Source organism: Bombina bombina, chromosome 2 (assembly GCF_027579735.1).
Source record: "Bombina bombina isolate aBomBom1 chromosome 2, aBomBom1.pri, whole genome shotgun sequence".
In the NCBI taxonomy this organism is placed as follows: domain Eukaryota; kingdom Metazoa; phylum Chordata; class Amphibia; order Anura; family Bombinatoridae; genus Bombina; species Bombina bombina.
The window spans coordinates 1,144,980,547-1,145,008,414 of NC_069500.1; the positions used below are offsets into that span (position 1 = coordinate 1,144,980,547).

Genomic DNA, 27,868 nt, shown 5'->3' on the forward strand with positions numbered 1-27,868 from the left:
ATTTGTATATGGACACAATTGATATACAGGGCTTGTTTGCTCAATTCGTTTCTTTTTTAGACTTTTAATAACTTACAAGTTTTCCATTTCCACAAGTTTTTCATCTAAAATCAAGAAAACTTCAGTAAATTAATTTCCATAAAGTGGTCATAATTATTTCATCTTCTAAAACTGGATTTTAACAGTTCTCATACCGTGGAACTGCTAAATGACAAGGTTTAAAATCTGCAGAAGTTCCGAACCCCCCTGTACAGAACAAGATTTTTCTATTACTATAAGAAGGTTCTAGATACTGTAAATCGCATTTTTTTTTTTGGGCCTACTATTTAATGTAAAAACCCATTCAAAAGATATTGGTTGTCAATAAACAAGATGGAACAGCAAACTGTTGCATTCTGATCACAGATATGCAACTGCTGAAAGAAATCCTGTATAAAAAGATAAAATTATTAAAACTAGAATCACAAATATGCGAGTATGAAATGCTAAAGGGCATTTGTAGATGTGGTTGTGATTTCGGTTGTCTTATGTTTGTCCTACCCACTACCTACGGACAATACAGCAGTGCTGAAATAGGTTTAGTGAATCTACACCACATTTTTATATATACATCTAAAATAGCGTTGGTGACCATTTCAGGGTGTATTGCACTTGTGCAAAGTAATAGAATTTTTCCAAATCTTCTTGGAATACTGGCAAACATTGAAAAAGGGCAATTTTGCACTTCCTCGCCATTTGTGTGTTAAATTGCCAAAATATATTGCAAAACCTGTGGTTAAAGGACCAGTCAATACAATAGATTTGCATAATCAACAAATGCATGATAAAAAGACAATGCAATAGCACTTAGTATGCTCTTCCAATGAGTAGTAGATTTTTTTTTCTGACAAATTTCAAAGTTATGTTTTTTTCTATCCCCCCTGTATCATGTAACAGCCATTGGCCAATCACATATGCATATACGTATATTCTGTGAATTCTTGCACATGATCAGTAGCAGCTGGTGACTCAAAAAGTGTAAATATAAAGATTGTGCACATTTTGTTAATGGGAGTAAATAGGAAAGTTGTTTAAAATTGATGCTCTCTCTGAATCATAAAGTTTAATTTTGACTTGAGTGTCCCTTTAAGGGGTTTATGATCACCACCGCTGTACAGGTATCAAATGCATGGTTTCCCCACTATCTGTTTGGTTCCTATAAAAACTTTTCCCAATTTGGAAATGTGTTATCACGTGGTTTGTGGTTGCTCTGAACTTGCAAGACACTGATAAGGATCTGATAAACAGCCTATAAACCCAATCAGAAATATTGGAATCTACCCATATGTTTTGTTTTGTGTATATCAAACAGCAATTAGGAGGCATTACATGAGAAAATATAAAAGATACATAATATAGATTTGCATCAGAAATTGTAGTCAAAGAGCTGATAGACTTACCTGGCTTGGCAGAGATCAGTGAAGAAAATGATAAAACAAACTCAATTACTTTTGAGGTTTAAAAGACCAACGTGACATTTATCCACAGACAGACCGTATAATTAGCTTATAATTGTCACTTATTCGGCAATATGTTGGGTGTCATATATGCAATAATAAGTTGGATTTTCAGTTACTCAACATTAACTGCATGCAATGATTTCAAGGCGTTAAAATGATACAGACAAATGGATTAATAAAGCTAACTGAAGAAACAAAGTTAAATGTAACATTCCTTTATATATTGGCGCAATGTTTATTAGTCATAGATAAAGCTGAAATCTAACCTGCTGGTTCCCACAAGATCTGAGGACATATTATCTTCTTGACTTTATATTCCTCTTGTTGACACATGTCAGCATTTTCAGGAGTTTTTCTTCCCCATTTGCTGAACATGACTTGCTCATTTGTCCTGTCTTACTTAAAGGGACAGTCTACAATATAATTTTTATCGTTTTAAAAGATAGATAATCCCTTTATTACCCATTTTCCAGTTTTGCATAACCAACACAGTTATATTAATACACTTTTTACCTCTGTGTCTAATCATCTTCTGACAGCCCCCTGATCACATGACATTTTATTTATTATCTATTGACTTGCATTTAGTACTGTGTTGTGCTAAATTTTAAATAACTCCTCGGGCATGAACACAATGTTATCTATATGGCCCACATGAACTAGCAGTCTCCTGTTGTTAAAAGCAAATAACAAAGCATGTGATAAGAGGCTGTCTATAGAGCCTTTGAAATAGGCACACATTTAGAGGTTTAAATGTTATAAAGTATATTAATATATGTTGGTTGTGCAAAGCTGGGGAATTTGTAGTAAAGGTGTTATCTATCTTTTTAAACAAGAACAATTTTAGGGTACACTGTCCCTTTAAACAGCCACTGATTTTACAAATACCTCCTGATGAGAAAAGCAGTGCTCAAAACTGGTAGATACTCAGAATTAAATCTTATTAAAGAAACCTGAGCATTGGAATCAAAATATAGACGTTTAGTAGCTTGTATCTCTTTTAATTTGAATCACTTTAAAAGGAGTTGCTGGTCTAATCCGTCTGTCATCTACATTTTTCTTGCATATTTACTTAAGTCTCTACAAAGTCAAATGCAAGTTAGTTCTATAGTTAGAAAAAGAAAACATTTGTTTTCATGTACTAGAACATTTATCAAACATACTTTGAAGTCTCCTTCTACTGTTATATAAAAAAATGTCTGAGTGGCAGCTTAAGCGATAACCTTACTGCACTCCAGCTAAACAAATCATACTTTCTGATTGTTCAATTTTTTTTTTGCTCTGCAAATAAAGTTTTTTTTATGTGTCATGTGACTTTCCGTCAAATCAATTGGGCAACTTATCATTGACTCTATTCGAGGGAACATAAAGTAATTGTATTCAATTTTTCACCAGTGAAACATGGTTCAGAAACGTCTGCTGCAAACTGCTATGCAGTGTGCTTTAAAGGGACCAGCTGGGTACCATACAACTACAGTAGCAGGGTTACTAGTCACCATGCTATTGTTTTCCTTTCTGTACCTGAAACTGTCTTTAAAGTCGTTCTCTTATTTTAACTCATTACTGAATCCAGTTAGTAAAGCTCTGCATTTTATACTGAGCACTGCCATCTTGGAAAGGGTGTATCCTGTAAGCAGTGCATTTTCACAGATCTGTGATGTTACTGGCTTTTTGACAGCTGTACCTTTCACTTCAGTTTAGCTCACTAGCAACATTATTTTAACCCTTTTGGTGAAACTACACATTTTTATACTGGGCGCCACCATCTTGGAGCTTACATATTCTTGCACTCTGTGACAATAGTGGTGAACATACACAGATCAGTGAGGTTGCTGTTTTTTGACAGATGTATTGTATGCTTTTGTTTATCATGCATGATACAAGCAGGAGCTTTACGTTTTTTATTGGCTGCATTACTCTTTATAACTGTGTATAAATACTGTAAAAATATAAATCTCTCTCTCTGTATTGTGTATTTAACCAAAAGCACATGGTATAGCTGTCAATAAGCCAGCAAACATCACTGATGTGTGAATGCTCACCACTTCTGGCACAGGGTGCAAGAATACCTGGGCTCCAAGAGGGCGCCACACAATATGAAAATGTGGAGTGTTACCAGCTGACACCTCTAAAGAATTAAAATAAGAGAAATGAGAAGGGAGCTAAAGGTACCGGATGTCCCTGGTGACTAGTACCCATTCTATTAAAGTTGTCTCCAAGAGGCCTACTTATCAAGCCGTCAACTGTGCTGCATTTGCTGGCACCAATACGCTTGCCTGACATCGCCTAACATTGCTGCCGCGGACCTGAATACATTCTCCATATTTAACAAAAAAGCTGTCAAAAAGCCGCGCACCAAGTACGGGGCGATGAGCAGCGGACTGTTGTTAACTAACAGTCATCGATCTCGCTGCTCTTCGGCTTTTTCACAGCTTTATTTGTATATTGTCACTAAACACCCACACTATACTAAACTGTTTAACCACAACTAAATAAAGTTATTAACCCCTAAACCGCCACTCCCAGAGCCAACCGCCACTCTAATAAACTTATTAACCCCTATTCCTCTGCTCCCGGAGCCCACTGCCACCAACATTATACTTATTACCTCCTAATCTGCCGCCCCCTACACCGCCACCACCTAAATAAAGTTATTAACCCCTATCCTGCCGCTCCCGGAGCCTACTGCTACTAAATACATGAATTAACCCCTAAACCGCCAGCCCCCCACATTGCCATAAACTAAATTAACCTATTAACCCCTAAACCTAACAACCCGCTAACTTTATATTAAATATTAACTCATCCCTATCTTATAATAAATTTAAACTTACTTTTAGATTTAAATTAACCTATATTAAACTACTAATAAACCTATTCTAACTATTATAATAAAATTACATTAAACTATATTAAATTAATAATTAAACTACCCTAACTATTATAATAAAATTACATTAAACTATATTAAATTAATAATTAACCTACCCTAACTATTATAATAAAATTACATTAAACTATATTAAATTAATAATTAATCTAACCTAACTTTTATACTAAAATTACATAAAATTACAAATTAAAATAACTATATTATATATTTAAACACCTAACCCTACTTAAATAATTTAAATCTACACTAAAAAATTACTAAGTTACAAAAAATAACAAACACTATGTTACACAAAAAAATAAACACTAAGTTACAAAAAATAAAAAAGAAATTATCAAAGCTTTAAACTAATTACACCTAATCTAATGGCACTATGAAAATAAAAAAGCCCCCCCAAAATAAAAAAACCCCTAGCCTACAATAAACTACAAATAGCCCTTAAAAGGGCCTTTTGCGGGGCATTGCCCCAAAGTAATCAGCTCTTTTACCTGTAAAAAAAATATAAATACCCCCCCAACAGTAAAACCCACCAGCCACACAACCAACCCCCCAAATAAAAAGCCAACTAAAAAACCTAAGCTCCCCATTATCCTGAAAAGGGCATTTGGATGGGCATTGCCCTTAAAAGGGCATTTAGCTCTATTGCAGCCCAAGTCCTAATCTAAAACTAAAACCCACCCAATAAACCCTTAAAAAATCATAACACTAACCCCATAAGATTTACTTGCAGTTTTGAAGAGCCAACATCTATCCCCCAAGAAGCCGGGAGAAGTCCTCAACGAATCGGCCGAAGTCTTCATCCAAGCCCGCAGAAGTCTTCACCCAGACGGCATCTCCTATCTTCATCCATCCGGTGCGGAGCGGCTCCATCTTCGAGACATCCAGCGCGGAGCATCCTCTTCTGACGACAACTACCGACGAATGAAGGTTCCTTTAAATTACGTCATCCAAGATGGCATCCCTTAGATTCCGATTGGCTGATAGAATTCAGCCAATCGGAATTAAGGTTGAAAAAATTCTATTGGCTGTTGAAATCAGCCAATAGGATTGAGCTTTCAACCTATTGGCTGATCCAATCAGCCAATAGAATGCGAGCTCAATCCTATTGGCTTAATTCTATCAGTCAATCGTAATCTAAGGGACGCCATCTTGGATGACAACATTCGTCGGTAGTCGTCGTCAGAAGAGGATGCTCCGCGTCGGATGTCTTGAAGATGGAGCCGCTCTGCGCCAGATGGATGAAGATAGAAGATGCCGTCTGGGTGAAGACTTCTGCGGGCTTGGATAAAGACTTCGGCTGCTTTGTTGAGGACTTCTCCCGGCTTCTTGGAGGATGGATGTCGGATCTTCAAAACTGTAAGTAAATCTTCTGGGGTTAGTGTTAGGATTTTTTTAAGGGTTTATTGGGTGGGTTTTAGTTTTAGATTAGGACTTGGTCTGCAATAGAGCTAAATGCCCTTTAAAGGGTAATGCCCATCCAAATGCCCTTTTCAGGCCAATGGGGAGCTTAGGGTTTTTAGTTAGCTTTCTATTTGGGGGGTTGGTTGGTTGTGGGTGGTGGGTTTTACTGTTGGGGGGTAATTGTATTTTTTTTACAGGTAAAAGAGCTGATTACTTTGGGGCAATGCCCCGCAAAAGGCCCTTTTAAGGGCTATTTGTAGTTTATTGTAGGCTAGGGTTTTTTTTTTATTTTGGGGGGCTTTTTTTATTTTCATAGGGCCCTTAGATTAGGTGTAATTAGTTTAAAGCTTTGATAATTTCTTTTTTATTTTTTGTAACTTAGTGTTTGTTATTTTTTGTAACTTAGTTGTTAGTTTTTTGTAACTTAGTAATTTTTTTATGTAGATTTAAATTATTTGAGTAGGGTTAGGTGTTTAAATATATAATATAGTTAATTTAATTTGTAGTTTATTGTAATTTATTTGAGTAGGGTTAGGTGTTTAAATATATAATATAGTTAATTTAATTTGTAGTTTATTGTAATTTTAGTTTAACAGTTAGGGTAGGTTAATTATTAATTTAATATAGTTTAATGGAATTTTAGTATAATAGTTAGTGTAGATTAAATTAATTAGTTTAATATAGTTTAGTTTAAATCTAAAGGTAAGTTTAAATTTATTATAAGATAGGGATAAGTTAATATTTAATGTAAAGTTAGCGGGTTGTTAGGTTTAGGGGTTAATAGGTTTAGTAAGTGCTAGTGATGTGGGAGGCCAGGGGTTTAGGGGTTAATAACTTTATTTAGTTGCGGTGGGCTCCGGGAGCGGCGGGATAGGGGTTAATAACTTTTATTTAGGTGGCGGCGGTGTCTGGGCGGCAGATTAGGGGTTAATAAGTATAACGTAGGTGGTGGCGGTGTAGGGGGCGGCAGATTAGGGGTGTTTAGATTCGGGGCTTATGTTAGGGTGTAAACATAACTTTTATTCTCCCATAGAAATCAATGGGATATCGGGCAGCAGCGAACATGAGCTTTCGCTGCTTTCAGACTCCCATTGATTCCTATAGCATCCGCCGCCTCCAGGGTACGCTGGGCCGGAATAGTGGCGAGTGTACCTGGTAGATTTTTGTTAACTAGCAAAAGTAGTCAGATAGTGCTGAATTTGCATTCGGAACATCTGTAGTGACGTAAGCATCGATCTGTGTCGGACTGAGACCGGCGGATCGTATGTTACGTCACAAAATTCTACTTTTGCCGGTCTGTAGCCTTTGATAAATGAGGCGAATCAAGCTCTCCACAATTACGCTGCGGAATTCCAGCGTATTTGCGGTTGACGGCTTGATAAATAGGCCCCCAACAGTTTAATGTCCCTTTAACCCTAATTTTCAGCCAAGTGGAATAGTTGATTTAAAGAGAAAAAAAATCACATTAAATTATTCCAGTTTCAATTTTTGCAAACTTATTTTTGGTCTACAGTCCCATGTCATAAAATTTTAAACAAATCTTTGCATACTTAAGCCCATATCATATATTATTTTTGTGTCTCCTTATGGTGATTTGAGTCCCAAACCACTTTGTCTTTAACAGAGATTGTACTTTTTTCTTCAATTTATAATGATTTTGTTGTTGACAAATTAGACTATCAATATTTATTAGCCTTGTTTTGTGAATGTTATATGTAGACACTTTTTCCTCAGATTAGGTTTTGTTAGTTTATGTAATAGTAAGTGGTTATATTACTGCAGCGAGTTAGCTTTATATTCACTGAGTCTATGTAATGATACTTGTTTATTTTGATGGAAAGGTCCATGACTGCAATATTAATTGGTAATTGTTAACTATGACTGCAGACATGTTTATGCTCAGAATTAAAACAAAACAACAAAAAAAACTTTTCTCTTTTATGTTCTTTTATGTTCCATGGGCACTTGTAAGCAGAAATATTTAGATAAGCTTTGAAAAATATTTAGGTGACAGTTAGATTTAGAATTGTTTCACCAAGTTACAAAATGGTTTCCAGATGATAACACTAGTTGTAATTATCTAACAGGAATACAAAGTCTCCAGTTTTGAACAGAGACTCATTAGTGAGATTGAGTATCGCCTGGAACGGGCTCCTGTAGAAGAATCGGATGATGAAGTGGAACATGGCGATGAACCAGAGGAGAATGACACACACCCTCAGTTTGAGACAAAACTGAAACATTTCAAAATATTTGAAGGAATGCCAGCCATGTTTTCTTGCAAAGTTACTGGGAATCCTAAGCCAAAGGTAAGATGGAAATGAATATCGGTCATTTGAAAATAAATGAAATCCATCAAGATATTACCGCAGGTATACATAATGAATGGTACATTTCTATTGTAATGACACATATTGTATAATGTACTACAGTCATAAGCAAGTCAACTTTAAAGGGACATACAAGTCAAAATTAAACGTTCTTAGTTCAGTATACATTTTGTTGAAAAACATACCGAGGTAGGCTTAGGAGCAGCAATGCACTACTAGGAGCTAGCTGTTGATTGGTGTCTACACACATATGCCTGTTGTCATTGGCTTACCAAATGTGTTCAGCTTGCTCTCAGAATTGCATTGCTGCACTGGTGATGACTTATGGTTTTATGGATACAGTGTGGTCCAACCTTGGTGCAGTGGGACAAATTGTTGTGGCCTTCTTACAAGATGATCTGATACACTATAAAATCAAGCTGATCTGATAAACTATAAAATCAAGCTGATCTGGTACACTATAAAATCAAGCTGATCTGATACACTATAAAATCAAGCTGATCTGATACACTATAAAATCAAGCTGATCTGATACACTATAAAATCAAGCTGATCTGATACACTATAAAATCAAGCTGATCTGATACACTATAAAATCAAGCTTATCTGATACACTATAAAATCAAGCTGATCTGATACACTATAAAATCAAGCTGATCTGATACACTATAAAATCAAGCTGATCTGATACACTATAAAATCAAGCTGATCTGACACACTATAAAATCAAGCTGATCTGATACACTATAAAATCAAGCTGATCTGATACACTATAAAATCAAGCTGATCTGATACACTATAAAATCAAGCTGATCTGATACACTATAAAATCAAGCTGATCTGATACACTATAAAATCAAGCTGATCTGATACACTATAAAATCAAGCTGATCTGATACACTATAAAATCAAGCTGATCTGATACACTATAAAATCAAGCTGATCTGATACACTATAAAATCAAGCTGATCTGATACACTATAAAATCAAGCTGATCTGATACACTATAAAATCAAGCTGATCTGATACACTATAAAATCAAATTGGTAAAACATACCACATCCATCCATTCTGTATTCTCTTAACAGCACATACATCAATTCAATTTTCAGTCCTTGTGACCTGCCCAAGGTTGAATTTTACATAAATAAATGAACAAATTACATTTGTCTGTCTACTCTCAAACATACTTTAAAGATACATGTAGGTCATGGCCGATCATTGTAAAGAAATGACACAATGTAATCATTTTGACATTCCTGATTGTATATGGGCTTGCATACAAATACTATAGACACAATAAAACACAATTCTCAGCACTTCTTAAAACATTACAAAAATGAATTTAATGAGTGTACAGGTAAAGTCACATATTACATTAGATAAAATGACGTCTTTCATTAACTTTTTCTGCCAGTTGCCTAACCCTATTTATTCCTGTAAAAGGAGGAAGAGTGATGAATCTCACCCTCTGGCAGTAAATATAAAATAATGTGCAGTGTATGTCATAATGCAATGAGTAAAGCTTGGTGTTCACTAGGCTCAACATTTGTGCAAAATAGTTTGTTATTTGTGTGAATCTTTTATATTTCTAGTAATTAAATTAGGATTAAAATACTTTTCTGGTGAGAAAATAACATAAATGAAGATATAGCGATACCTTTGCAGATGAATTACCTTTACTTACACAGCCAGTGAATATATTAAATCATTGTTTACAACAAATATATACTACAGTATAAACAATACTTTACAAATTCATACATTAGATTGTCTTTTAAGACTAGAAGACCTTTTCTTTATTTCCTTAAAGGGACAGTAAAGACAAAATTAAAGTTTTATGGTACAGATAGAGCATGCAATTGTAAACAACTTTCCAATTTACTTTTGTTATCAAATTTGCTTTTTTATCTTGGTATTCTATGTCAAAGTGTAGGTGTAGGAGTCACTAGGAGCTAGCTGATCTGTGGTAGCTGCAGATATATACCTCTTGTCATTGGCTTACTAGATGTGTTCAGCTAGCTCCCAGTAGTGCATTGCTGCTCCAGAGCCTAACCTTTAACTATGGATACCAAGAAAACAAAGCAAATTGGATAATAGAAGAAAGTTAAAAAAAATAATAATTGCTTGCTCTATCTGAATCATTAAAGTTTAATTTTGACTTAACTGTCCCTTTAAGATAAAATACATATAATAAAATATTGTATTTTGTTTATGGAAAATGCCTACATCTGTAACACTGTATGCCAACCCCTTTGGAGTAGGATCTTCAACAACCAGTGTTACTTTAATTAGCTGTGTGCACATAAAAAAATAAACAACAACAAAAAACAACAAAACATTATTTTATTTAAACTGAGTTCAAATAAAAGCTCCAAGAAATGTTAAAGGGTCTGTAAACACCTTTTAGTTACAGTATTTTTCTGCCCTCTTGCAATAAACTAACATATTGAGTAGATTGAAAATATTTTGAATGCATTTAGTTTGCTGCAGTTGTTTTTTAACAAGCAAACTCAACCTACTACTTACTTGTAGGAGCCAATTCAGACTTCCTGGTGAAGACACAATGTCGTTCTCGTCTGATAACCTCTGCTGAGACCAATTAGAGACAAATATGAGGCAGGTTTAGGAATAGGAAGCCTGTTGAAGTGATGGTAAATTCTAGTGTTTCAAAAACACTAGGATTAATCATCACTAAAAATAAAGGCAACTTTCATTCATCAGTTTAAAAAAAAACTAATGAATTTGTACAGTTCATTACACAGCTCAGTTTTGCAATGAGCTGACGTTTCCACCTCTTAGCCAATAGCCGTGCTAGCCTACGGCATAATGCCAAAGGGCAAGCACAGCTATTGGCTAAGAGGTGGAAATGTCACCTCATTGCAAAGCTGATCTGTGCTGTGGACCTTAAAAAAATCAGGGATAGATTAGAGGCAGATAATAAGGCAATTTATAGTTATTTTTGCTCTGAGCTTCAGTGAGAACATTAGTGAGAGATATGACCAAATAATGAGGTGTTTGTTAGTAAGGTCAGTAAGAATTCTACAATAAAATGGATGGATAGGTGTAAAGCCCTCAAATCTCCATTATCTGAAAATAGCTAAAGAAAAAGATGAATGACTGCTCTAGTGTGAGGGCTCCAGAGAGCAGAAGCAAAGGAAAATAAATCAAATTACTATACATGTATTAAACTATTGATAGCAAATGTAATACATATTTAATTAAAAGGGCAGTAAACACTTTGTAATCACATTTGTTTGCAATCTTCAAATATATTAACATATCAGCAGAGTCTGAGCTATATTAGAAAAGATTAGCAACTTGTTTTGCTCCAATTGTTTTTCAATGGTCAGACCACTTTTGTATTTGGAGAAGCCAATTAGCGCTGCAGAATCTGTTGGCGCTCTACAAATACCTAATGAGAATAATAATTTGAACTTAAGTCTGAAGACAGGACTTGCCACTGTCATTATATTTACAAAATCGCCATTGTTTTGCAGAAAGGATAAGCTAGCAAAAGCAAAATTAGGGAAAGTTATGTGGCAGGGTTAGGCTTGTGGAGTCTGCCATGTGCTGTTTTTTAGTTTTCAAGACTGGAAAATTCACAATGTCCCTTTTAATGATATGTTTGTTTACAGGACGCATTGTCAGTTTAACTCTGTGGCTGCCAAAGCACTGAACATCAATGCGGGTTACAACAAGGAAATTCGTTTGTTAGCTCTACGAAGATAAATTACTTCAACAACATATAGTTTGCGTATCAATACAATTCCTCACTGTCTCATTATGTTTTCATAGGATTGATTTTCTAAATCACAATTGTTGTTATCCTTGGAAGATATCTTGGCTGCTTTCCTCAATAAATATTTTATGTTCTTTTTTCCCGGACTATTTTTCAGTAGGCAGCGTGCAAGAAAAACACACCTTCTGTTTAGAATTCTATTTCTTTTATTGTTCACTGAATGAGATCTTTCTTCGTTTGCCTCTTTTAGTTTGAAGAAATGTGAGATCAGTGAGTGACACACAAGGATAGTTACTTGCTTATCCTTCAGTATCTCATTTGCATTCTTGGTAAAGAAAACAAATAATCTCACTGAGAAACAGCAACAGTATCATAGCAACCTATTTATTAAACAATATGCAAGGAATTTTTAAAATAAATGTTTAGTATTGAGGCAGCTTTATAAAATGTCATTAGTTGTTTACAACTTTATAGAATTGAGAAGCTAACATAGACAAACACAGAAATCTTCAGTGCCAAGGGCTGACATCATTTTTGTTGTTTTACTTAAAGGGACATTATACACTAGATTTTTCTTTGCATAAATGTTTTGTAGATGATCCATTTATATAGCCTATACAGTTTTAGTTTTTTCTTTAAATCGATAGTTTTGCTTATTTTTAAATAACATTGCTCTGATTTTCAGACTCCAAACCAAGCCCCAAAGTTTTTGGAGAATACCGACGTATACCTACTCCAGCTTGCTTCTGTTTGTGTAAAGGGTTTTTTCATATGCAAAGGAAGGGGAGCGGGGAGGGTCTGGTATTTTCCACTTGCAGTGGGTGTTCCAATAACCTTTTAAACAGAGCTAAACTGGAAACTTCTAAGTAAGTTTTTAAACATTTTTATACTGGATTTTTATATCAGTACCTGTGTATAACATGCAGTTATATGAAAATTGGTGTATACTGTCCCTTTAAAAGAACAATAAAGTCAAAATTAAAGGGACATAAACCCTTACATTTTTTCTTTCGTGATTAAAATAGAACACACAATTTTAAACAATTTGATAATTTCCTTCAATTATCAAATGTCTTCATTTTCTTGTTATCCTTTGTTGAAAAGCAGGAAGGTAAGCTCAGGAGTGAGCACGTGTCTGCAGCACTATATGACAGTAGTTTTGAAACAATGCTATACATTAGCATGAGCACAAGATGGCAGCAATATTTCCTGTCATGTAGTGCTTCAGGCATGTGCACACTACTTACAATGGTATCTCTTCAACAAAGAATAACATGAGAACAATGCAAATTTGATAATAGGAGTAAATTGGAAACTTTTTAAAAATTGTATTCTCTATCTGTATCATGAAAGAAAAATGATGGGTTTCATGTCCCTTAAAATGTTCAGGATTTAGTTAGAACATTCATTTTGAAAAAACTTTATGATTTACTTCTGTTATTAAATTTCTTTGTTCTCCTGGTATCTTTTTTTGAAGAGTAAATCTCGGTAGTGTATTGGATCTTAGGAGCGTGCATGTGTCTTTAGCATTCTGTGGTAGCAGTGTTTACAACTATGTATAACATTGCTATAAAGATTGTTGCAAACACTGCTGCCAGAAGGATAAATACACACTCTCCTTATTTTACCTAGGATCACTCTGGAATATTAAACAGTCCTAGTTTAGTAAAAACAAATATGTTAATTAAAATAAACATACAAATAAACAGATTGTGTAAAAAAAAACAACCAGCAGACTTATTTTTTCTTAAAAAAATAGCACTTAGAAATTCTTAGTGTAGCGCCTGTGATAAAACTGACATGTTGGTAACTTAGGTTGCTCTCTTCTGAGCATGGGCAAATCTGACTCCGTGTTTATATAGTATTTGCTTAACAGTAAACCTCAAGTTACTCTATAAGTTGTATGAAATCAAGCTACGTAAGCCTTTCTGTAGAAATCACAATCTCCTTGTAGGGGTGTGACAGGAAGTAATGCACACTGCACAAATTAAGTTTAAAAATAAATAAAAGGTAAAATCCATTTAAAATGATGAATAATAAAGACTGTGATGATTTCAATTAAGTATAAGCTACTGCTTAGTGCTTTTTTATTACAATAATGAAAAACATAACTAAACAAAAATGATAATAAAAACAAATTGGAAACTAGTTTAAAAATGTCTTTTATAACTAATCCATTTAAGTATATTTTGACATAACTGTCCCTTTAAAATGAGTCTGAAAGGCATTTGGTGACTTTAAACGATGTATTTTAGAATGTATTACAGTATTTTAAAAGACATACAGTTGTATTTGATGCAGGGGCGGTATTCTACATTTGTTCTAGTTGTTGGAGAGATTTTGTCGTTTATAAAGCGTTGGTGATTTATGGGTGAGAGAGGTATATCTGTGTAGGAAAATCAAGGCACTGATACATTTAGAATAAAACTATTCGGCGTAAATTCCTTGGAAGTGGGTACAGTCAAGTCTTGGCTGAGTGCTGGCATGAAGCCTGGAAAGATTCGCTAGTGTACTCCAACAAGACAGTTTCAATGTGGCCTCCCCAGAACTAGAAAGTACAGTTAATAACTAGAGATAAGTAGCTCAGTTGTGTATTTATATGCTAATCCCTTCCTCATTACATCATTCCCCATGAAAGGTAATTGTGTTTATATGAGTGTAACAGTTTCTTTTAATGTATTTATGCTGTGTTTAGTTCAACTTTTATTTTATCCCTAACCCTTTACGTGAGGTCTACAGTTGCACTAATCCAACACATGTTAAATTGTAATTGAGTGAACACGCTTACATTTAACTAGTAAAACGCGCGCAAATTAACAAGCCCGCAATATTCCAATATTGCTTGCGCACAAATGTTAGCCCAGCGCTTGTAATCTAGCCCATAGCGTTTGTTTATGTGTGTGATTATATGGGGCTGTATATATCAGAAATAACTACACAATAACAATAAAATTGCAACATCGCCAAACTGCATAGACAGGGATTGCTACCTACCATTTAATAACAATAGATATGCCAGTCCTGCCATTAAATACAGTATTGAGTCTCCTGAGGACCCTTTTGGGTAAAAAAAAGTCTATTTTATGTGAAACTTTTGGCTGGACTGGCTTATTTATAATATCAGAAATATCCCCGGGAGTTGTGGGCCCCACACCAACCATACTAAAATGACCTATTGCTGTTACACCCATGTTTAGAGCATTCTCATTGTATTCTCTTCCAAAAGTCTTCAATTAATTGAATTATCAGATTAATACACAACAGAATTACAACAAATTATTTCAGGACCTTTCAGGTGTTATGCCATTAATATGGAATGTATGCAATGTTTGCAAATACCTGGTTTCTTGTAACCCTTTATAGATTAGAGTTCTTGGCGAAGCTTAAACACATTTCCTTTCCATGCTAAAATAGCTTTTTATAGTTTTGGATGAGATTGTTCATTTGTCTGACATCGCTTTTGAAAGCGCAGTATTATCTGCAGCTGCTCTGAGCTTCAGCTGTTGTATCTATCTGTTCATGAATCAGCTGGCACCAACCCTCAAACGTATTAATATTCTGCTCTGAGCTATTCTGATGAACCATGACTATTTTTTCCACTGCAGATATATTGGTTCAAAGACGGGAAACAAATCTCTAAAAGAAGTGAGCACTATAGGATCCAGAGGGAACCTGACGGGACCTGCTCCCTTCATACATCGGCCTCCGCCCTGGATGATGATGGCAACTACACAATTATGGCTGCTAACCCACAGGTAATGATGACTAAAGGCCCGTGCTACCAAGTCTACTGTCTGCCACAGACCAGCCTTGGTATTCATCTCAAATTACCACAGATGCTAACACTTGCCTGATATTTTTAGGGTCAGAGGGTTATTAAAAGAGACATACCACACTAAATAAATGGTATACATATAATGTATTCAAAGCTGAGTCTGAAAGTAATATCCAGTTGTATTTAAAAATGATATTAATTGTTTAAATATAGAAGTAATATGTGTTAAATTGTAGTCTCCAATAAAGTAGTACCACCATCAGTGGAGGTTTTAGAACTTAATTTTTGAGGGGCTAATTAAGGTGATGAAAATGTTGAAAGACTGCACACTTAATATATGAAATCTTTCGCAGCTCAACAGGGGTGTTACATGTGTGTTTGGATGTGCATAGCACCCCCATAGATCTGCCTCTGGCCACCAAAGTGTTAAATGTCCCTTTAATGATTTGTTTCTGAGGCAAAAACATTTTTTAATATTAAATGACAATTTTATTTACTGAGACTAACATTAGTATTGGACAAAAAAAACTGTCTTTGTATTAAGAACATTAAACAGTGATATAACTGAAATTACTAACTGTTTTTCTCTCAAGTTTTAGTGTGTATTGCAAGTAGATAAATTACTGACACATTTCGGCAAGTTTGAAGATTTTTCACATCTCTATTCTGTGGTTTTCTTTTCAATAAACATTATATACAAATTATTGTTAATTTAATTGATATTGGAGGCTGAATAAAAGCTGCTTAACATATTCCCCTGAACTGAACTTTTTTTTTTGTTTGTTTGTAATTACTAAGCCATTGTTGCTATGAAACAGAAGAGATCACATGATTCTTGGGAATACTTATTTGAAACTTAATAATACATTAGTATTTCCTTGTGAAACATAGAGCTATAATCTAAGACTTAGACCCCAAATTAGATTATATTTGTGAACAAAATAAAAATAAAAAAAAAGAAGAAAAGAAATGGTAGTCGTCAGATGTTGTTGGCAAGAAGTTTTCCTCTTGTTATAAAGTTATAGCTAAGCAAAGCATTCTGGGAAACTGTTCCTCTACAGATTGTATTCTGACTCGCTTATTATGTGATTTGATTACATTGGCTCCTATAGCTGGTCTTCAAGGGTCTCTAGGTGCAGTGAGGTCATTGCTGGTGATGGGATAACAGGAGTGTGGTAGTTATTTCAAGCAGGAATGGTTAATACATTAAAATGTACATACATATAGTGTGTTAGATGCCGACAACGTATGCGGGGCGGACATGATTCGCTACAGCAAATCATGTCCGCCCGGCACTTAGTAAATCGGCCCCTATAAGTTTTGTTAATCTTGTTTTTTTTCCCCAAACATACACCACAGATATTTACACACACACTAAATCAGAATAAGGACTTCATTGTGATTTTATTGCACATTTATTTCTTTATTCAGTAGTTTTAATCATTTGCATTTAGAGAACTATCTTATTTATATTTGGCTGTTCCTCTAGTGATTACTGCCGGTAGTAACCATTAGAATTGTGACAATGACGAGTTATCATTAATATGCAGTTACCTCATTTATTACCGTCTCCATTTCCTGCTTAATACTTTGTGGGGTTTTCTCTCCATGTTTGGTTAGTTGTTCTTTATTTTATTGTTGCCATTGCAGCAATAAAAATGTCTAAAAATGGCTCGTATTTACAGTCATACAGATGAGCTAGTGTAATACATACCAGTGGCAAGACAAGAGAAAGTTATAGCTAAAATGAATGCAGAACTAAACTTCATGTATATCCAACTATGTGCTATTTTCATCTAAATATCTAAAATTTTACAAAGGTATCCAAACAGTTATTATTTCACAAGATAACTGTAATGAACAGTAATATAAGTAAAACTCCAAAGGCAACAAATCCACCCAGATGAACAGTAAAGATCTTTCATTTTGTGTGTTGCAAATCAAGATACGTAGATGACTAGTATAGTACAGTGGCCCCAGAGCCTTACATGCATATGAATAACATACAGATTAGTTCATTTTCTTTGCTTTGTCTATTCTAGGGCAGAGTAAGTTGCACAGGAAGGCTGATGGTACAGGCTGTGAACCAACGAGGTAGAAGCACTCGCACATCAACATCACAGCCTCATGTTAGAAGGTAACTAGAATGTTGTGTCAGAATATCACAAGCTCATCATTTTGTTTATATATATAATAAAGTTTTGTATTAGGTTAGCAGTTGACAAATCACATCACATGAGCCATACAGTTATGACACCTAAACTATTTTGTTGTCTCCTAACTTTAAGGAGTATGCAGCATATAAAATACTTTCCTGGTCCCTAAAAAAACATGTATGGTTGTCTCCTCAATATTTTGGCTGTCTCATAAGTGTCATATAAATGTGTCAACCACTGTATTGGGTGTGTTTTACAAAACAGGGAAACATAAGTAAAAAATAACGCACAACAGAGAGCTGATTAAGTAGTAGAGCTTTGTAATGTGAGGACATTATAAATCTTATTTTTCTTCTAGACCTCGTTCTCGGTCCAGAGACAGTGGAGATGAAAATGAACCCATCCAGGAAAGATTCTTCCGTCCTCATTTCTTGCAGGCTCCCGGTGATCTTATTGTTCAGGAAGGAAAGCTCTGTAGAATGGATTGCAAGGTATATACCAGCTCATTAGCAAGTCAAAATAAAACTTTCATGATTCAGATAGAGCAGGCAATTTTAAACAACTTTCCAATTTACGTCCATTAACAAAATGTGCACTGTCTTTTTTTAATTACACTGTTTGAGTCACCAGCTACTACTGAGCATGTGCAAGAATTCATAATATACATATATGTATTTGTAATTGGCTGATGGCTGTCACATGATACAGAAAGAGTGGAAATAGACATAACTTTGAAATTTGTCAGAAAAAAATCTACTCTTTTGAAGTACAGACCAAGTGCTGTCACATTGTCTTTTTATCATGCATTTGTTGATTATGTAAATCTAGTGTATTTACTGGTCCTTTAAAGGGACATTATACACTAGATTTTTCTTTGCATAAATGTTTTGTAGATGATCCATTTATATAGCCTATACAGTTTTTTTTTAAAAAAAATAGATAGTTTTGCTTATTTTTAAATAACATTGCTCTGATTTTCAGACTCCTAACCAAGCCCCAAAGTTTTAGGAGGAGAATACTGACGTATACCTACTCCAGCTTGCTTCTTTTTGTGTAAAGGGTCTTTTCATATGCAAAGTAAGGGGGAGGGGGAGTGTCTGATTTTTCCCACTTGCAGTGGATGTTCCAGTAACCTTTTTAACAGAGCTAAACTGGAAGTTTCTAAGTAAGTTTTTAAACGGTTTTATACTGGATTTTGATATCAGTACCTGTGCATATTATTCTTTATAGTAGTGTGTATAACATGCAGTTATATGAAAATTGGTGTATACTGTCCCTTTAAAGGAACAATAAAGTCAAAATTAAAGGGACTTAAACCCCAAATTTTTTTCTTTCATGATTCAAATAGAACATACAATTTTCAACAACTTGATAATTTACTTCAATTATCAAATTTCTTAATTTTCTTGTTCCTTTGTTGAAAAACAGGAACCTTTGTTTGAAAGCACCTAAGGCAAAGCTGTCTCCAGTGCCTTGTGCTGCCTTCCAAAAGTGCAGTCCCACAAATTACTCATGTATCAGCTCTTGATTGGTTTAGTGTGCCTGCAGCTAGTCTAGGCGTAATTCACAGAAGTGGCAGAGGGAAGCATCTTCAGTGTGAGGGTTTAAAAAAAATACAAATGGGTGAATTTGCAGCTTTTGAGGCTATGCAGAGCAGCCTGTTGCCACATATTTAAGAAGCAAGATTGATTACCCAGACACTTGCTCGTTCTGGGTGATTGACATCCCTGTTCTTGCGCAATTGGTTGAGCAGCAGCAGGGGGCAGCATTGCACAATAAACCTCTAGTGCAATGTTAAATTTTGCAGTGCGATGCAGTAGATTGGAGGAGGACTGGTTCCCTACTTGCGAACCTGTCTGCCTGCAATGATGATAAATGTTGCCCATAATAAAGGGACACTTGATAGAGATGCAGCAAACGTTTTTAAGCAACTTTGCAATATAATTTGTGTTAATAGACAAAAAAGACCTTTAAGGGGTCAATTTATCAAGCTCCGTACGGAGCTTGATGTCCCATCTAAAGACCGCTGATCCATAACCCATCTGCCTGCTCTGAGACGGCGGACAAAAATCAACCCGATCGAATACGATCGGGTTGACTGACACCCCCTGCTAGCGGCCACAAATCTGCAGGGGGCGGTATTGCACCAGCAGTTCACAAGAACTGCTGGTGCAATGATAAATGCCGACAGCGTATGCTGTTGGCATTTATCGATGTGCAGCGGACATGATACGCTACATCGTATCATGTCCGCTCGCACTATAATAAATTGACCCCTAAGCCTTTATTGTTGTTTTAATTAATGCTAGAATCTGTACTATTCACATATGTTCAGTGCTTTATGTTGGAACAAACATAGCTGCTGACTGGTGCATACTCTGCCACCCACATGCTTTATAGGTAAGCGGATGTATAGCGCCTTACACAAGACTGACACTGGAAGCATGAAGCACTGATCATCAAGAAACAATTCCTAAGCATTTTATATGGTAAAGTTTCCATAGTGCAGCATATCCGTAGTCCTACATACTTAGTATTAGAAAGTACCTATACACTGATATACATTTTGTACAGCTCATTGTTTTGTTCAACACCTTTATTGTTCTTTAGAAACTAAAGTATTTATGATCTATTTTTACCAGCGTCATTTGCTGGCATGTATTATTGTTCTACCAGGTCTCTGTTCCATATAACTCTGAGTTCATATATTTACAGAACTATAATTAACACAATAGGTGACCATCCGTCTCTATTTGTCTTAAAGCTTAACCACAGCGGTGGCGTAACTTGTCATATGATGGTTCAAAGCATTTTATACTTCGTAGGAGGAATTTAGAAGCTTAGTTCACATCGGTGGCATGCAATTTTCAGATTATTGGCAGATGTGTAATGAAGTAATACTTCAAAGACAGAATTGTCGCACATTTCTTCCTCTCTCCTAAAACCTTCCCATGGGAAAAATTATTTGTTAAGTTTAATACATTCAAAAGAGGAGACAGTGTAATACATTAAGATATTATTGAGGGACAAATTAAGCAATTTGGGCTTTTGTCACTAAAAGCTGATTAAGTCCGCTTTCATAATAATAGCAATTAGTAAAAGCATTTGCCATTTCCAGTAATCTTGACATTATATTTTAGAGCTAAATCATCGCCAAAAGCAAAGTCATAGCTAGCTGCAACACTTAGCTTTGCTACAGCCTGCAAGTACCTATGTACTTAGAATAACTAGCAGTGGAAATGGTTTTCAGCTGTTAAAATAGCTAAAATATCATAGATACTAAGGGTCAGATTATCTATTCATCACCAGAGCAGACATGGTTTTTCACTTTGACGCTCGTAGCGGCTGCCCTGGTGGAACTATCTTAAAAAAAGGGCGGTCCCTTAAATCCTACAGCCAATATAAACCTCATTACACTGTTTTCTGCGTATAGCATCTTACAATTGTCTTTATTTTTGTATGTATGTGTTTTTCTATTAGGGTATACTATTAAGTATTTTGATGAAAATGTGCCCCTTTTCATTTGTGAGACAAACCAGTGAGATCTGTAGGGCGGAAATGTTTAAAGAATTAAGCTGGGATTTGAGAGAAATTTTCATATAGGCCCATTTTCAGTCCATTTTACAAAAAAACAATTACGCTTTGTATCTTGTACTTTTAAATATGAATTTCTGTGCGTTTTTTGCAAATCCAGAGTGCTTAAATTACAATTTATTCCTGTGTAATTTTCCTACAAATGCTAAGTTTTTGATAAAATGCGATTTTTGTTGAACCTTAACAATACCATTTTTTTTCCTGTGTATTTTTGTGTGAATGGTTACATTATTCGGTTTTTACATTTTGTAATGTAACTCCTTCCCATACGTAAATGCAGTATACACCCTGTTTTAAGGGTAAAAAGTGGCACAAGGGAAATAGAACTGGCAATCATTCTTATAGAATCTCACCAGCTCAGAGACCGTTAGATAATTGGCCCCTAAGTGCTGATTTGATGCAAATTATAATAAAGCACAGAATGGAATTCTGCCAAATGTGAATAAAGTTATTAAAGTCTACTCTAGAATTTTTATTGCAATGGGAGTGAGCACAATGTTATCTATATGGCACACATGAATTAGCACTGTCTAGCTGTAATAAACTGTCATAATGCACTGAGATAATAGGCAGCCTTCAAGAAATTAGCATATGAGCCTACCTAGGTTTAGCTTTCAACAAGAATATCAAGCGAACAAAGTAAATTGGAAAGTTGTTTAAAATTGCATGCCCTGTCTGAATCATGAAAGTTTAATTTTGACTAAACTTTAAACATTACAGCTTATTAAATGTTCCCTCAGACATTGTGTCAGATAATGAGATGTAAAGTGTAGTTATTACGATTATACTAAAACTGGATTTTGCATATTTTCACCACAGGTTAGTGGGTTACCAACTCCTGATCTGAGCTGGCAGGTGGATGGCCGACCAATCCGTCCAGATAACTCTCACAAAATGTTGGTGCGTGAGAACGGTGTGCACTCATTGGTTATTGAACCTGTGACAACAAGGGATGCTGGAATATACACATGTGTTGCCTCCAACCGTGCAGGACAAAATTCATTCAGCCTGGAGCTCATTGTTGCTGGTATGTGACGTGATGTAAAACCTCCATCATTTTGTCATGAGATATTTGCTTTTAAAATTACCTATGAACAAGCAAAACAAATAAAGCTTAGAAGATAATACAAGGCATAAATATTATTTCATCACCCCAATACATACACATACGGTATATATTTATATATATATATATATATATATATATACAGTATATATACACATACATATTTATATATATATATATACAGTATATATACACATACATATTTATATATATATATATATACAGTATATATACACATACATATATATATATATACACAGTATATATACACATACATATTTATATATATATATATATATATATATACACAGTATATATACACATACATATATATATATATATATATATATATATACAGTATATATACACATACATATTTATATATATATATATATACAGTATATATACACATACATATTTATATATATATATATATATATATATACAGTATATATACACATACATATTTATATATATATATATATACAGTATATATACACATACATATTTAGACATGTAAATGTATGTTTCTCTATATGTTAAAGCCCTTTGTAGTCCATTATTTTTCTAACACCTGAGACCTCATATCTTTGAGCCCTTATAATATTTTTGTACTATTTTTTTATTTAATAATCTTTATCAGTGTTATTATGATTGTAACTTTACTTTATAATGTATTTTTTTATGTATTTTGTGCAACTTTTTTTCTATTAACCAGGGCTCTGCTTCTAGAGTAAATCGCGAATTGACCTTACACGTTAATATTTACTTTCAATTTGTACGAGCGGCAAACCCCTTTTCGCTTGCACGTAACTGTTAGCGCACCACTTGTAATCTGGCCCTGCTTAATTCTAGATATAAATTTATGCTTTGAGTTGTTTCTAATTATATTCCTCAAACCCCTTTGCTCATACTAGAATAATCTTAGAGGTTTTTTTGTAAGCATCTTTACAATTTTTTTTTAATTTTTTTATTATTATCAAGCCTCATTTCCTAGTAACTGTATCGGATAGTACACTGGAGTGAAGTCGCCAAGAGATTGTCCAGTGTATATAGAGCCCTTTCAATATAGCTCACCTCTCATCACAATGTACTCAAGCAAGCAGCGGATAAAAGCTAATTGTATTCAGAACAGCTGCAAGAACACCCTTTCAAACAAGCTCCTCTATACACAACATTCCCTCTATACTCAAAGGCCAATGCTTATATACCAAAATATCTGTTATGGCGGGTGGTTTCAGTGAGCAAAAATAGCTATTTCAATTGCAGAATTTTAATATGTTTTATACTATGATGCTGCTATAACAAGTCCTTTGGAGGAACACATCAAGGAGAAAAAAAAATGCAATACATTGCCCCTTTAATAATCCTATTTTAGTTTAAAATACTTAAAGTGAATGTTAATTTAGATGAATCTGTGCCTGGTTTTTAATAATCATATTAAAAACAAGGGCACTTTAATTCATAAAAAATTACATTTCACTCTTTTTTTTCAAATACTTACCTTTTAATCCTGACAGCCACTGCAGCGCTTCCTCCGCTAGTCGCAAGCCCTCTTCGCGGGTCCAAAATGACGAATCCGGCTTCCTCCAATCACGGCGTTGCCTCAGGCCAAGATCCCCCCCCGGGGAGGAAGCCATGATTGGAGGAAGCCGGATTCGTTATTTCCAACTTTCGAAGAGGCTTGAGACGGCCGGTGCAATCGCTGGAGCTGCTGTGAATATTAAAAGGTAAGTATTTGAAGAAAATGAGTGAAAAGTACATTTTGATGAATTAAAGTGCCCTTGTTTTTAATAGGATTATTAAAACCCAGGCACCGATTCATCTAAATTGACCTTCACTTTAAGATTTTACAGAGACCTAGTTATGATAAATTCTATATGTGTGTATATATATACATGGTCATACACTGAGATTTTGTTCTAAGTGAAGTGCACTTATCTACAAAAGTCATTACGATAAAATATATGCTGACATTTACAGCAATTTCACTCACAATATGCACTAATCATGTCTATTGATACAATAACACACTGAAATTAGTGTTAACAAAGTGTAATTTATATACTCATTAACATTAATAAATAGTTATTGTTTCTTTACTCGAAATAATAATCCACAAATATAAATGCATAGAGCATAATTCAAAGAAAGCAGCTCAAATTCTAAACAGATATTCAAATTTTATTTCAACACAAAGGAAAATACACAACAGAATTCAAAGAGATCGCAATCATTAATAAGTCAGTGTGGAACCCAGCACAGAAAAAATGTTAAATAAAATCATATACAATGTGCGACAGCCAAAGGCACTTGCTTTGTCTTAATCTGGACTAATGCCAGTCTGTGGTTGCACACACACTCTTCAGATTAACCACATTGCAATATATTAGAGTAAAAAAGGCACCATAAGGACTTGATTTACCATCTCTGCCACCTCAAGGCAAATGCTCTACACTTAACCTCTTTATGTACAGACTTTAAAACGTGACGTCATATCCCCTGTTTATACTGCTCATTTGGTGACAACACTGAAATCTATATTGCTTGAAAAGCAATGTTTTTTCTTTTATACAGAATCTGTATGGTTTATTTAGGAATGTAATCTTGTGACATAGAATAAACCAGTTCATAAAAGTTCCTCTGCTACTGCTCTCCAACAAACAAACAAAAAAAAAGGCATTCTCTCCATACCTACTGCTACAGATGTGTACATAAGATGAGAACAAATACCTTAGAAGTTCTATTTTTAGTGGTTTGTAATTCATAAAGAATTCTTCATCTCTTTTTTGAAGGAACGACCACTGTTATGTGAAAATCTCATTGTTCCTGCAAGTCACACAGATAACATCCCACTCAGTTAGTCCATGCATATTTTTTTTCTTAAACTATTAAAAGGAGATATCACAGTATATGCACTACAACATAGTATTTATTTAGTATATATACAGGGAGTGCAGAATTATTAGGCAAGTTGTATTTTTGAGGATTAATTTTATTATTGAACAACAACCATGTTCTCAATGAACCCAAAAAACTCATTAATATCAAAGCTGAATAGTTTTGGAAGTAGTTTTTAGTTATAGCTATTTTAGGGGGATATCTTTGTGTGCAGTTGACTATTACTGTGCATAATTATTAGGCAACTTAACAAAAAACAAATATATACCCATTTCAATTATTTATTTTTACCAGTGAAACCAATATAACATCTCAACATTCACAAATATACATTTCTGACATTCAAAAACAAAACAAAAACAAATCAGTGACCAATATAGCCACCTTTCTTTGCAAGGACACTCAAAAGCCTGCCATCCATGGATTCTGTCAGTGTTTTGATCTGTTCACCATCAACATTGCGTGCAGCAGCAACCACAGCCTCCCAGACACTGTTCAGAGAGGTGTACTGTTTTCCCTCCTTGTAAATCTCACATTTGATGATGGACCACAGGTTCTCAATGGGGTTCAGATCAGGTGAACAAGGAGGCCATGTCATTAGATTTTCTTCTTTTATACCCTTTCTTGCCAGCCACGCTGTGGAGTACTTGGACGCGTGTGATGGAGCATTGTCCTGCATGAAAATCATGTTTTTCTTGAAGGATGCAGACTTCTTCCTGTACCACTGCTTGAAGAAGGTGTCTTCCAGAAACTGGCAGTAGGACTGGGAGTTGAGCTTGACTCCATCCTCAACCCGAAAAGGCCCCACAAGCTCATCTTTGATGATACCAGCCCAAACCAGTACTCCACCTCCACCTTGCTGGCGTCTGAGTCGGACTGGAGCTCTCTGCCCTTTACCAATCCAGCCACAGGCCCATCCATCTGGCCAATCAAGACTCACTCTCATTTCATCAGTCTATAAAACCTTAGAAAAATCAGTCTTGAGACATTTCTTGGCCCAGTCTTGACGTTTCAGCTTGTGTGTCTTGTTCAGTGGTGGTCGTCTTTCAGCCTTTCTTACCTTGGCCATGTCTTGAGTATTGCACACCTTGTGCTTTTGGGCACTCCAGTGATGTTGCAGCTCTGAAATATGGCCAAACTGGTGGCAAGTGGCATCTTGGCAGCTGCACGCTTGACTTTTCTCAGTTCATGGGCAGTTATTTTGCGCCTTGGTTTTTCCACACGCTTCTTGCGACCCTGTTGACTATTTTGAATGAAACGCTTGATTGTTCGATGTTCACGCTTCAGAAGCTTTGCAATTTTAAGAGTGCTGCATCCCTCTGCAAGATATCTCACTATTTTTGACTTTTCTGAACCTGTCAAGTCCTTCTTTTGACCCATTTTGCCAAAGGAAAGGAAGTTGCCTAATAATTATGCACACCTGATATAGGGTGTTGATGTCATTAGACCACACCCCTTCTCATTACAGAGATGCACATCACCTAATATGCTTAATTGGTAGTAGGCTTTCGAGCCTATACAGCTTGGAGTAAGACAACATGCATAAAGAGGATGATGTGGTCAAAATACTCATTTGCCTAATAATTCTGCACTCCCTGTATATATATATCTATATCTTGCATCAACAGCATGCACTCACTCCTGTATGCTTGATACGTTGCCTAGGTGACTCCTCAATTTTCAAATCGAAATTTATACACAAAGGAGGGCACTCACAGGTCTTTCCATCATCATAAATTTTCTTTATTACATGAATCACATCACAAATAAGTCAACGTTTCGGCTAATATAGTAAGCCTTTTTCACGACAATCGTGACAAGATTCAAATGCAGCTTCTCACGCCGCCATTCCGGATTAATGTGTGTCACACACACATTTATATATATATATATATATATATATATATATATAAAACAAGCAGGAGACAGCACTCTCTGGTCTTAAGAATCAAGTAAATTTAATTAGTGACGTTTCGTGGAATGCTCCCCTTCATCAGACCAATGATACAGGCAGTGAAGCAAACATTTATACCTTTACATAAGACCCTACCCCTGTGTAAAAAAACGCTGACAACTGTTGCCAAGGCAACCAGTTACTGGTAAACAACACAGTGCAATTATACAATTAAAATATATACAAATAAAATATACCATGCGTAAGGTACCCAAAACCATGAGCCTAGGGTATACTCGCCTCTATAACATCCATATCGGGTGTTAGCCTACACCACAAGTCTCTCTTTACACATAGTCCCGGACTCTATCCTGGTTATTTTTTCTGACTGCATAGGGGTTGGGCCCTCACGACGTATCGCTAGGGTGCTCTTTAAAGAAAGGGGCGGTACCTCACACATGATATGCATGCGCACTGAGCTATGACCAAGTGCTAACACAGAGTGGCTTCTCTAGTCCTGGGTGGATAACCCCAATAATCAGAGGGCCGGCGGACATCACTGGAAACTTAATGCCCAGTTCTTAGGTAAGCACAAATGCAATTCGTTTTTTGCTCAC

The 27,868-nt window shown here is 35.3% G+C and overlaps 1 protein-coding gene across 4 annotated transcripts in view; it reads left to right on the plus strand.

The window, feature by feature from the left end:
• Nucleotides 1–27,868, plus strand: part of PALLD (palladin, cytoskeletal associated protein) — a 641,289-nt gene that overhangs the window by 591,044 nt on the left and 22,377 nt on the right. For all 4 annotated transcript variants that reach the window (XM_053703808.1, XM_053703809.1, XM_053703810.1 and 1 more), the window contains 5 exons: nucleotides 7,881–8,102; nucleotides 15,471–15,620; nucleotides 17,683–17,777; nucleotides 18,155–18,287; nucleotides 22,210–22,417. In XM_053703808.1, coding sequence (XP_053559783.1) covers nucleotides 7,881–8,102; nucleotides 15,471–15,620; nucleotides 17,683–17,777; nucleotides 18,155–18,287; nucleotides 22,210–22,417 — 808 coding nt within the window. The remainder of the gene's footprint in view (nucleotides 1–7,880; nucleotides 8,103–15,470; nucleotides 15,621–17,682; nucleotides 17,778–18,154; nucleotides 18,288–22,209; nucleotides 22,418–27,868) is intronic.